This window comes from Oncorhynchus masou, chromosome 26 (assembly GCF_036934945.1).
Source record: "Oncorhynchus masou masou isolate Uvic2021 chromosome 26, UVic_Omas_1.1, whole genome shotgun sequence".
Lineage (NCBI taxonomy): Eukaryota > Metazoa > Chordata > Actinopteri > Salmoniformes > Salmonidae > Oncorhynchus > Oncorhynchus masou.
The window spans coordinates 8,535,671-8,547,925 of record NC_088237.1 but is presented as its reverse complement, the minus strand read 5'-3'; the positions used below and the strand labels follow the sequence as shown (position 1 = coordinate 8,547,925).

Here is a 12,255-nt window from a genome sequence, read left to right as displayed (position 1 = left end):
AGCTGAAAAAGTGCTAAAAGTGCTGGGTTGATCATTAGAAGATTCCCTATGTGAAATCTATGGAAAACATACGCAATCAACAATATGCTACACAAAATGGTCCACTTCCTGCACTGGAACAGAGTATATGCAACATAGAAAAACCTATTACACCAAAGAAACATTAAGCCGTTGCTATGCACGTAGCGTACAGTATACCCTCAACACACCGACCAAGACAGTATTATAAGAAGGTTGCAGAATCTAGAAAAACCATTGATTTGGCACATTTTCAACATCTTAATAACAGTTCAATATAGATGTTTGTTTGTTTGTGTGCATATATGTTCAGAACACAAAGCAATGTTTACTGCAATATACTGCACTTATGGCACTCGCAGCTGGTAACATGTGCATACAGGTGTGGCATAACGGAGCCCCCAGTACATGTCAGATTCATTGACTTCCTCTCATAACTCCTCACTCTGCAACACTCACACTTCTGTTCCAGTTGGAGAACACTGCGAGCAACAATCCATCTGAGGTTTAGAGAGAGGGAGGAGCGAAAGGAGAAGAGAAGAGGACCAAGACATTCACATTGTAGTTATGTCACACACTCTTATCCAGTGCAACATACAATAAGTGCATTAATAATCTCTGACCAGTCTTACCTTGTCTCTGTCCCACACTGGCCTTGACACATGGGCAGCTGTAGTGTTGCTGTGCAGTTGTCTACAGTGATGTTCACACTAGAAACCCTGGTAGCACAGGTCTGGTTACCTGGGGTAGAGACAACGGCAGTGTGTGAGTGGGAAAAAAGCATCAACCTCATCATCGTCACAGTTCTTTCTCTGAACTAAAGTGCTCTATGTTGAAAACTTTAACAATTGTTTTAACAGAGTACTGACAAACAAAATACTAAAATACTGTTTTTTTTGTGAACTGACCCTTTAATACAGTTCAGAGTTACATTGTACATAATCATCCCTTGGAGCTATAAGCAATAGATACAAAGACTAGGAAACATAATATTGTTGTTGATTTTCTAGTCTCTCCTTGCAGTGGAAATGTCCACAGTGAATAAGTGAACCACCTCAGTTCAACCACTAGATGGTCGGCCCGCCCTCTCTTCATGGTCAGTGTGACCAGATATGACCAAATACCTACAACACAGACTGGGGATAAGAGTTCGCTTACATGTGTAGCAGCAATGTTGTTCGTCCCATACTCTGTCCTCCTAGAAACAAAAAAGTCGCATTGAAAAGTTATATAGTACCACATGTTGTGAGAAAAAAAAAGATGTCTTCATAAATACATTTGAAAGAGCAGCGGGTACCTCTGAGCAGTTCTGATGGGGACACACGCTTCTCACTGTCTGAGTGCCTTCTCTGGTACAGCTATAGGACTCACAAGGCAGGGCGAGGTCTGTCCATCTGTCTCCCACCTAACCAAACAGGCACATAGACATCAGATAAGAAGAGATGCCAATGTGTACAAAGGTCTTGTGTGTGTATATATACACCCCCCCCCCGGTACAGTAGCCATATAACGCTGGTATTTCTTAACATCTGGATGCTTACTTTGTAGGTCCTTCCATTATAGTTACACGTCTTCTCAACTGCAAAAGGAAAGTGAGGTCATGTGAGCACGAGGAAGGCGAGTGTATTTAGAGACACCCTGTACATGCATCGTTATTATTCCGTATCAGAGCCATTATCTTACCACAAGTCTGCTTGCCACAGCAGCCGGTAACCAGGACTGAGTTCTGACTGCAGAGAGGTGGGGGGGGAGGGGAGGGGTTAGGTTGACACTCCTCGGTCTTGGTTTGGTTGCTACACGTACACACCTGGCAGTTGGACTGCCATGTCTCCCCAAGCTGTAAAACAGAAGAACATTAATACTAAAAAAGTACCAGTATATCAGCCCCTGTAACAGAGCTGTAAAACATGGAGCCATGAAAGCACATGGACTTCTCACCTGCTTGTATTCTCCCAGTGGACCCTTGCAGTCTGGAAGACATAACGAAGAGGTTTAACTTCTAACACATAAAGCATCATTATAGTATGCATGGTTGGGGTCAATTCCAATCTAATTGTAATTCACTCATGAAGCGGAGAATTTATGTTGAATTCAAATCGAATGTCAACAATCTGTTACACTGTTTGGACTGTTTGAATTGAAAAGCATAACATTTATGGAAGTGAATCGGAAAACAATATTTGTACATTTCCCAGTAAATTAAATGAATGTATGACAAAATGAATGCAGGATTTATTTTAAATTCATTTCAACTTGTATTTCTATATTACCAGTATAGCTAGGCTGTCTAAACAGTGACATGATCAGTCTGAAAGCCAGAAGTAATTGAATTTGAATGTGGAATTGGGGATAATATTGAATTGGGAATTTAATTCATGTAATTTCACTTACAATGGAATTGAGAGGAATTCAAGTATCTCTGAATTTAAAGTGACCTGGAATTATAATTTAATTAAATGGAATTTACAGGGAGAGGGAATTGAATTACAATTAAATTTGTGAAATTAACCCCAACCCTGATAGTATGTATAAATTGCACACCTGGAGGTCATTGCAGTCAATGTGTTCAGGCCAAATCCTGATTTGGGTTGCTCATAGCATAGCGTTTCCCAAACTCAGTCCTCGGGACACCAAGAGGTGCACATTTCTTTTAAATATATATTTTTTTTTACCCCTAACACTATCAAAGCTTGATGATTAGTTGATTATTTGAATCAACTGTGTAGTGCTAAGGCAAAACCCAAAATGTGCACCCCTTGGGTTCCCGAGGACCGAGGACTCACAAGCTCTACTTCAACCTATACAAGTGGATTTCTCAAGTTTGGATTTGGCCCAAGGCTCAAGAGAGAATCCAAACTCCACTCACAGGGACACTCCGACACACAGATCCTCTTGTGCTCCTCAGCTCTGAACTGTCCTCTGAGACAGAAACATCCAGCCTTAACTTCCTCCTGTACTCTCCCTTGAACACGGACTCTGCAGAAAGAACGTGGAACACAGAAGACTCTTGAACTTTTTTAGACACTTTTTAAAAATACATTTAGACACGTAAAATGTCCTCTGTTAAATAGTTAGGACACAGGGAGATGCATTCACTTACCCTCCATGACAGTAGTCATCCAGTTGACCTTGGCACTCTCTGTACGCCATCCCCGTTGGGCACCCAATAGCTGGAAAAAGGAAATGAATTAGTGAAATGTTCTTTCTCTCTTCTTGTCCTTGTGTCTTAATGAATTTCCCCAGCATCAGTACACCATGATGGATGATAAAAAAAATATATAAATATATATATATACACACAAATACAACTACATTTCATTATTTTATTTTTTTTTTCATTGATTTTCCAAGCACCAATACACATTCCAGGAAGTTTTAGAAACTTCAAAAAAATAAGCTAAATTACCACAGGTCCCGTTGGTGAGTTGTCTCCAGTTCACACAGATGCCTGCTTTCTTACACTCCTCAGCAGCATGCTCCAGAGGAGAACAAGCCATGTCGTTCCTACCACACGAATCAAACCTACAGTTCTTCTCAAGCTGGCTCAGATCCACCCGCCTACTGCAATCTGCAAAAACTCTGCAATGACACATACCAACAGACTGATCAACATACAGGAAAACCAATAGTTTTACAACACAACAAAATCCGTTTGTATGTTGCATGGTTTTGTTTCAGCATAATGTATAATACTGTCGCAGCAAAATTGAATGAAACGCAACAGATTTTTGACCATTTGGGAGATCATCATGTGAAATAAATCATATTGAATTGAATCGTCCTACGGGTGATAGAGAAGGTCACAGAGGGGGCTGCCAGGACAGCTGGTAGTATTGTTTGGAGGATGGCCTGGAGGATGGCAAGGGATGTCCCTGGGAGCAGCGCTACACTCAGGCTTCAGAGGGTCCTCAATAATCCAGTCATAGGCGGTCTTATCACAGCAGCTGTCAGCTTCAGTCTCCCCACTTCTACGCACACAAGAGCTCCCACCGCACACACCTGCCAATGGCCAAAGATGTAAACGTAAGCTTGGTAACGAACCCATACATACACAAATGCACGCATGCATGCAGGCAGGCATGCACACACCACACACTTCCTTGTCTAATACAAACCACATTGTCCTTGGGTGTTATTCAGGAAATGTTCCATGGCCAAGGTGACAGTCACAGTGTTGGATGGTGTGAGAGAGATATGTGAGCGTATCTCAGGGATGTATACAGACACCATATAGCCTGTCGTCTCAAACCTGATACCATTCTCCTCATAGGGAGGCTCAACGTTCTTCTGGTTCAGAGTAGACTAGGACAGAGAGGAGCAGAATGGTTTGAGTGAGTGAGATCTCAGAAAGATCACTATCAAGGCTATATATTCAAGAGTCAATCAATCAAAATGTGGTGACAACTGGAATGAATTAACAAATAATTGAATGAATGGATGGACGGATGAATGAATCCTTAAACCAATCAATCAATAAATCAAGTTGAAGACCGGCAGTACCTTCACCCTGTACTCATCCGGTACGATGCTGACAGTGGCCGTGTTGTTCCGGTACTGCAGGATGATGCCTTTGGCACAGGAGCCGTCCAACTCGGGAATACAGAAGTAGTTGTCCACGGTAACAGTCAGATGGTGACGCAGCGTTTTCTCCTTGACCAGGATGTATGTACAATTATCCAGGAAGTCAAAGGTCACACCCTGGAAGGAGATGTAGTGAGGGTCTCCATAGAGGTTACAATGACCTGGGGGACAGGGGGAATCAGAGTAGAGGGGCATAAGAGTAGAGGGGGAGACAAAACTACGACATAAAAAGAGCAGACTTTGTAGGAAGTAAAACCCTCTTCAAAAACAAGATCCACGGATAGACAAACTCTAGCACTTCACACAAAGGAACAGACAGGCAGCCAGACTCACAATTACACTTCCAGTAGTCACAGCATCCATCTGAGACTCTGACCATCTGTCCCCTGGGGCACGTGGTGGGGCGAACTGGATTCGGACAGGTGACCGAAGTCATCTCTATCTTCCCACCCTTACAAATCTTATTGAAGCAGTCTTCTGTCCACTTCTCTCCACACACCCATATCTTGTTCCTCTTCAGGTCTCTACACTCACAAACTGGAAACAAGGTGAAGATTTGACTTAAACATAGTGGAACAATTTCAACATCTATTTGTAAGGTCAGCATTAGTGTAGATTGTAGAGATAAACCAATATCAACAATCCAAATGGCCAAAAATATATTTAAATATGTTGGCCTACTTGTACGTGTTGTAGACTCTGTAGATATTGTTGTTGACATTGTTGTTGGACCCGTAGATGTTGTCGATTCAGAGGTAGTTGGAGATCGTGTAGAGGAGGTTGTTGGTTGACTTGTGTACAGGGTTGTAGCTTCAGTCGATGGTCCTTCAGATGTTGGTTTGGTTGTCATTTCAGTAAAATGAGTTGGTTCGATTGTCATTTCAGTATGTGAAGAAGTTGGTTCGGTTGTAGATGTTGGTTCAACATATTTGGTTGTAGAATATGAGAATGTAGTTGTGGGTTGTGTAGATGCTAATTTAGTTGTAGTTTCAATGTATGCTGTAGTTGCTTCTGCAGTAGTGGTTTGTCTGGCTGTAGTACTCAACACAACCACAGCTCCTGTACTATGTTGAATATTTGTAGGTCCTGTAACTATCGGTGGGAATAGTGTGGTTGTATATTCAGATGTGGTTCTTGTTGTTGTGGGTTGTGTAGGTGTGGTTGTAGATGCAGGTGTAATAGTCAATATAGTTGACGTAAGTACAGGTGTAGTTCTTCTTGTAGTCGGTTGTGTAGGTGTGGTTGTAGGTTCATATGTAGTAGTAGGTTGTTTAGGTGTGGTTGTAGGTTCAGGTGTAGTAGTCAGTATAGTTGTTGTAGCTTCAGGTGTAGTGCTCATTGTAGTTGATTGTGTAGCTGTGGTTGTAGGTTCATATGTAGTAGTAGGTTGTTTTGGTGTGGTTGTAGGTTCAGGTGTAGTAGTCAGTATAGTTGTTGTAGCTTCAGGTGTAGTGCTCATTGTAGTTGATTGTGTAGCTGTGGTTGTAGGTTCATATGTAGTAGTAGGTTGTTTTGGTGTGGTTGTAGGTTCAGGTGTAGTAGTCAGTATAGTTGTTGTAGCTTCAGGTGTAGTGCTCATTGTAGTTGATTGTGTAGCTGTGGTTGTAGGTTCATATGTAGTAGTAGGTTGTTTAGGTGTGGTTGTAGGTTCAGGTATAGTAGTCAGTATAGTTGTTGTAGCTTCAGGTGTAGTTCTCATTGTAGTTGATTGTGTAGCTGTGGTTGTAGGTTCATATGTAGTAGTAGGTTGTTTAGGTGTGGTTGTAGGTTCAGGTGTAGTAGTCAGTATAGTTGTTGTAGCTTCAGGTGTAGTTCTCATTGTAGTTGATTGTGTAGCTGTGGTTGTAGGTTCATAGGTAGTAGTAGGTTGTTTAGGTGTGGTTGTAGGTTCAGGTGTAGTAGTCAGTATAGTTGTTGTAACTTCAGGTGTAGTTCTCATTGTACTTGATTGTGTAGCTGTGGTTGTAGGTTCATATGTAGTAGTAGGTTGTTTAGGTGTGGTTGTAGGTTCAGGTGTAGTAGTCAGTATAGTTGTTGTAGCTTCAGGTGTAGTGCTCATTGTAGTTGATTGTGTAGCTGTGGTTGTAGGTTCATATGTAGTAGTAGGTTGTTCAGGTGTGGTTGTAGGTTCAGGTGTACTAGTCAGTATAGTTGTTGTAACTTCAGGTGTAGTGCTCATTGTAGTTGATTGTGTAGGTGTGGTTGTAGGTTCATATGTAGTAGTAGGTTGTTCAGGTGTGGTTGTAGGTTCAGGTGTAGTAGTCAGTATAGTTGTTGTAGCTTCAGGTGTAGTTCTCATTGTAGTTGATTGTGTAGCTGTGGTTGTAGGTTCATATGTAGTAGTAGGTTGTTTAGGTGTGGTTGTAGGTTCAGGTGTACTAGTCAGTATAGTTGTTGTAGCTTCAGGTGTAGTGCTCATTGTAGTTGATTGTGTAGCTGTGGTTGTAGGTTCATATGTAGTAGTAGGTTGTTTAGGTGTGGTTGTAGGTTCAGGTGTAGTAGTCAGTATAGTTGTTGTAGCTTCAGGTGTAGTTCTCATTGTAGTTGATTGTGTAGCTGTGGTTGTAGGTTCATATGTAGTAGTAGGTTGTTTAGGTGTGGTTGTAGGTTCAGGTGTAGTAGTCAGTATAGTTGTTGTAACTTCAGGTGTAGTTCTCATTGTAGTTGATTGTGTAGCTGTGGTTGTAGGTTCATATGTAGTAGTAGGTTGTTTAGGTGTGGTTGTAGGTTCAGGTGTAGTAGTCAGTATAGTTGTTGTAGCTTCAGGTGTAGTGCTCATTGTAGTTGATTGTGTAGCTGTGGTTGTAGGTTCATATGTAGTAGTAGGTTGTTTAGGTGTGGTTGTAGGTTCAGGTGTAGTAGTCAGTATAGTTGTTGTAGCTTCAGGTGTAGTGCTCATTGTAGTTGATTGTGTAGCTGTGGTTGTAGGTTCATATGTAGTAGTAGGTTGTTTTGGTGTGGTTGTAGGTTCAGGTGTAGTAGTCAGTATAGTTGTTGTAGCTTCAGGTGTAGTTCTCATTGTAGTTGATTGTGTAGCTGTGGTTGTAGGTTCATATGTAGTAGTAGGTTGTTTAGGTGTGGTTGTAGGTTCAGGTGTAGTAGTCAGTATAGTCGTTGTAGGTTCAGGTGGAGTTCTCCTTGTAGTTGATTGTGTGGCTGTGGTTGTAGGTTCAGATGTGGTGGTTTGATCAGGACCTAAAGAGGCAAATCACATAAATGGATGTGTTAATACCACCTTTATTTAACCAGGTAGGCCAGTTGAGAACACCGTTATTTAACCAGGTAGGCCAGTTGAGAACACCTTTATTTAACCAGGTAGGCCAGTTGAGAACACCTTTATTTAACCAGGTAGGCCAGTTGAGAACACCTTTATTTAACCAGGTAGGCCAGTTGAGAACACCTTTATTTAACCAGGTAGGCCAGTTGAGAACACCGTTATTTAACCAGGTAGGCCAGTTGAGAACACCGTTATTTAACCAGGTAGTCCAGTTGAGAACACCTTTATTTAACCAGGTAGGCCAGTTGAGAACACCTTTATTTAACCAGGTAGGCCAGTTGAGAACACCTTTATTTAACCAGGTAGGCCAGTAGAGAACACCTTTATTTAACCAGGTAGGCCAGTTGAGAACACCTTTATTTAACCAGGTAGGCCAGTTGAGAACACCTTTATTTAACCAGGTAGGCCAGTTGAGAACACCTTTATTTAACCAGGTAGGCCAGTTGAGAACAAGTTCTCATGTACAACTGCGACCTGCATTCCTGATAATATAATACTTTAATACAAGTCCGTCACAATTGTGATCAAAGTCTTAACTGATTTACAAATATGTTAATGCCGTCTTAACTTATATCCACTTACCACAGTTCATACGTCCCTGTTCACAAGTGCTGTAGACAGAGAACACAGGAAAAGATCAGTTACCATTCTCCTGTATGTTACATGTATTTTCCCTTTCTCATTTCCTCACATAGGCCTACATGCACTGGTATACTGTAAATTGGTACTCACCATTTCTCTGTGGGTTTCCTGATAACTGTACCAGGTTCAACAGTAGTCTCGTTGGAATAACAGGTGCAGTTGTCCAAAGTGGAGCAACTCCTTGTGTTCTCATCATAGTATGGAGCCTCTGCTGGGCATCTCGGGTAGCAGCCTGCACACAGAGACAATGTCAAAGTTAGCGTTAAGGTCAACATCACTGTGAGGAGTAGATTCATCTCTCATGACAGATATAAACATACATGTAAACTTAAACAGAATTATCTATTAGTGTACGCAATATTTGGTTCTGGGATCATAGCCTGGTGACAGGTTGGTTTGACAGCACAAACAGATCCAGGACCATGTTAGATGGATCAACCATTTCCATTAATTGAGTCAGTTCAGTTACCTTCCAGCTTGCCAGTGAAGAGGTTGTTTTTGCCACAGGTCTTGATCTGTCCACAGGGATCGTAGTGCCAGCTACAGTGGCCCTGCTCATTGTAGTAGTCGCAGTATACCGCTGTATGGGTGGGTAAAGGAATAGTTCATTTAAACACTGTTTCAATAACACATACATATACAGTTGAAGTCGGATGTTTACATACACCTTAGCCAAATACATTTAAACTCAGTTTTTCTACAATTCCTGACATTTAATCCTCGTAAAAATTGCCTGTCTTCGGTCATTTAGAATCACCACTTTATTTTAAGAATGTGAAATGTCAAAATAATAGTAGAGAGAAGGATTGATTTCAGCTTTTATTTATTTCATTACATTCCCAGTGGGTCAGAAGTTTACACTCAATTAGTATTTGGTAGCATTGCCTTTAAATTGTTTAACATGGGTCAAATGTTTTGGGTTGACTTCCACAAGCTTCCCACGATAAGTTGGGTGAATTTTGGCCCATTCCTCCTGACAGAGCTGGTGTAACAGTCAGGTTTGTAGGCCTCCTTGCTCGCAGATGATTGTTCAGTTCTGCCAGCAAATTTTCTATGGGATTGAGTTCAGGGCTTTGTGATGGTCACTCCAATACCTTGACTTTGTTGCCCTTAAGCCATTATGCCACAACTTTGGAAGTATGCTTGGGGTCATTGTCCATTTGGAAAATCCATTTGTGACCAAGCTTTAACTTCCTGACTGATGTCTCAAAATGTTGCTTCAATATATCTACATAATTTTCTTTCCTCATGATGCCATATATTTTGTGAAGTGCACCAGCCCCTCCTGCAGCAAAGCACCTCCACAACATGATGCTGACACCCCCTTACTCCACGGTTGGCTTGCATGCCTCCCCCGCTTTCCTCCAAACATAACAGTGGTCATTATGGCCAAACAGTTCTATTTTTGTTTCATCAGACCAGAGGACAATTCTCCAAAAAGTACGATCTTTGTCCCCATGTGCAGCTGCAAACCGTAGTCTGGCTTTTTTTATGGCTGTTTTGGAGAAGTAGCTTCTTCCTTTCTGAGCGGACTTTCAGGTTGTGTCGATATAGGACTTGGTTTGCTGTGGATATAGATACTTTTGTACCTGTTTCATCCAGCATCTTCACAAGGTCCTTTCCTGGGTTTGGGTTTGATTTGCACTTTTCACACCAAAGTACGTTCATCTCTAGGAGACAGAACGTGTCTCCTTCCTGAGCGGTATGACGGCGGTATGACGGCGGCGTGGTCCCATTGTGTTTATACTTGCGTACTATTGTTTGTACAGATGAACGTGGTACCTTCAGGCATTTGGAAATTGCTCCCAAGAATGAACCCGTCTTGTGGAGGTCTACAATTTTTTTTCTGAGGTCTTGGCTGATTTCTTTTGATGTTCCCATGATGTCAAGCAAAGAGGCACTGAGTTTGAAGGTCGGCCTTGAAATACATCCACAGGTACACCTCCAATTGACTCAAATGAGGTCAATTAGGCTATCAGAAGCTTCCAAAGCCATGACATAATTTTATGGAATTTTCCAAGCTCTTTAAAGGCACAGTCAACTTAGTGTCTATAAACTTCTGACCCACTGGAATTGTGATTTAGTGTATTATAAGTGAAATAATCTGTCTGTAAACAATTGTTGGAAAAATGTATTGTGTCATGCACAAAGTAGATGTCCTAACCGACTTGCCAAACCTATAGTTTGTTAACAAGACATTTGAAAAACAAGTTTTAATGACTCTAACCTAAGTGTATGTAAACTTCTGACTTCAACCGTAAGTAGCATTTAATTGAAAGACTATCCTGGGCAGGCTCATACATACTTAACAAAATAACAATAAAGTGTTAGCATTACTTTTAAATGAAATACTGCATCAGTATTTAATCATATTTGCATCAGTTGTGTTTACGTACGGCACATGTCTGGCGTTCTCCAGCGGACACACACGTCCTGGTCACTGCAGGCCTCAGCGTAGGCCGCCACGGACGTACAGAAACCCAAGAACTTCCCCTCAAACTCACAGGAGCACGACTCCAACACACAGGCCTCGTAGTAGGGCTCTGGGTCCACCTGGAAAAACAAAGCAGAACATCTTAACGGAATGTCTTCTTAAATGTGTTAACATAATTATATAATACATGCAATTTAGCAGATGCTTTTAGGGGTACATAAACATTTAAAATATCTTGTACGGGTGTTTGTGGGAATCAAACCCACTATCCTGGCATTGAAAGCACCATAATCTACCAACTGAGCTACAAAGGACCCACATGTTTGGGGTGAACTATCTCTTTAAGCCTACCTTTAAGTGGATGGTGTGTGATGTTTGGGGTAAACTAACCTTTTAAGCCTACCTCTTTGGCAGTCCTTAATTAAAGGTGTTTAACATTTGGAGTGAACTGTCCTTTTAAGCGAACTTTACCTTCAAGTGGCAGTCCTTAAAGGTGTCTCCCTTGAGGATCATACAGCGTCTCTCGGCCCAGGCGGAGCAGTAAGAGTGGCGCTGGCACGGAAACACCTCATTGGTCACGTCAGAGCAGGGGGGTGTGGCCATCTTCCAGCTGTTGCCGAAGGCGAGGGGGCTGGACACCACCGATGACCCACTCATCTGCAGGTCGTTCATCTCGTTGGAATCGAAGTTCCCGCAAAGTCCACACACTCGGTTCTGTGAAAGTACAGCAGATTAATTAGGTAATTAACTTAATTAATAATAATCCAATTAATTTATGAGTTACTAACTTAGGCAAGACAGTTGTGCTAACTTAACCATAGCTTAATACTAAACAGTACTTAGTAGCTATGAAATTATATTTCAGTAGTTGCAATGATCAACGAGCAATAGGGAAATCTTACAGGTTGCATCTTTAACATCTAGATAGAGAGAACTCACCCTCCAACGGTCGTCCAGTATGACGGTAAGTCGGGTGTGTTTGTCCCAGATGAGGGTTAGTCCTCTAGAAGGCACTGAGATCATGATGTAGAGGCCCACAGTGTGGGTGGAGTACAGAGGCTCCGCCTCCAGAGAAGCCCATCCCCCTTGGAGCCGTCTCGTAACCTTCATTTCATTCAGAGTCAGAGTGACATTACCCTGAGAGAAAAGACAAACACCTCATTAAGGAAGTTAATAACACTCCATACGACAGTCCTACTACCACAGGTATTCAGTAGAAAATTACTCGCAAAAAAAAGTCATTTTCATGCAAACTTTCTGATATGTATTTACATTATTCAATACAATTAGTATTTACTTGGTG

The 12,255-nt window shown here is 41.7% G+C and overlaps 1 protein-coding gene across 1 annotated transcript in view; it reads right to left on the bottom strand.

Annotated features, from left to right (window-relative positions):
* Window positions 1-87: 87 nt before the first annotated feature.
* The window catches only part of LOC135514592 (mucin-19-like), a 40,308-nt gene continuing 28,140 nt past the window's right edge, over window positions 88-12,255 (bottom strand). The window contains exons 22-43 of the mRNA XM_064938019.1: window positions 11,892-12,089; window positions 11,424-11,666; window positions 10,915-11,071; window positions 8,988-9,098; window positions 8,609-8,750; window positions 8,459-8,487; window positions 5,281-5,571; window positions 4,933-5,136; window positions 4,519-4,760; window positions 4,134-4,320; window positions 3,804-4,017; window positions 3,425-3,597; window positions 3,119-3,188; window positions 2,885-2,994; window positions 1,957-1,988; window positions 1,702-1,855; window positions 1,560-1,597; window positions 1,316-1,423; window positions 1,177-1,216; window positions 651-759; window positions 478-518; window positions 88-113 (exon numbers count right to left, since the gene is read on the bottom strand). Of these exons, the coding sequence (XP_064794091.1) occupies window positions 88-113; window positions 478-518; window positions 651-759; window positions 1,177-1,216; window positions 1,316-1,423; window positions 1,560-1,597; window positions 1,702-1,855; window positions 1,957-1,988; window positions 2,885-2,994; window positions 3,119-3,188; window positions 3,425-3,597; window positions 3,804-4,017; window positions 4,134-4,320; window positions 4,519-4,760; window positions 4,933-5,136; window positions 5,281-5,571; window positions 8,459-8,487; window positions 8,609-8,750; window positions 8,988-9,098; window positions 10,915-11,071; window positions 11,424-11,666; window positions 11,892-12,089 (2,919 nt within the window). The remainder of the gene's footprint in view (window positions 114-477; window positions 519-650; window positions 760-1,176; window positions 1,217-1,315; window positions 1,424-1,559; window positions 1,598-1,701; window positions 1,856-1,956; window positions 1,989-2,884; window positions 2,995-3,118; window positions 3,189-3,424; window positions 3,598-3,803; window positions 4,018-4,133; window positions 4,321-4,518; window positions 4,761-4,932; window positions 5,137-5,280; window positions 5,572-8,458; window positions 8,488-8,608; window positions 8,751-8,987; window positions 9,099-10,914; window positions 11,072-11,423; window positions 11,667-11,891; window positions 12,090-12,255) is intronic.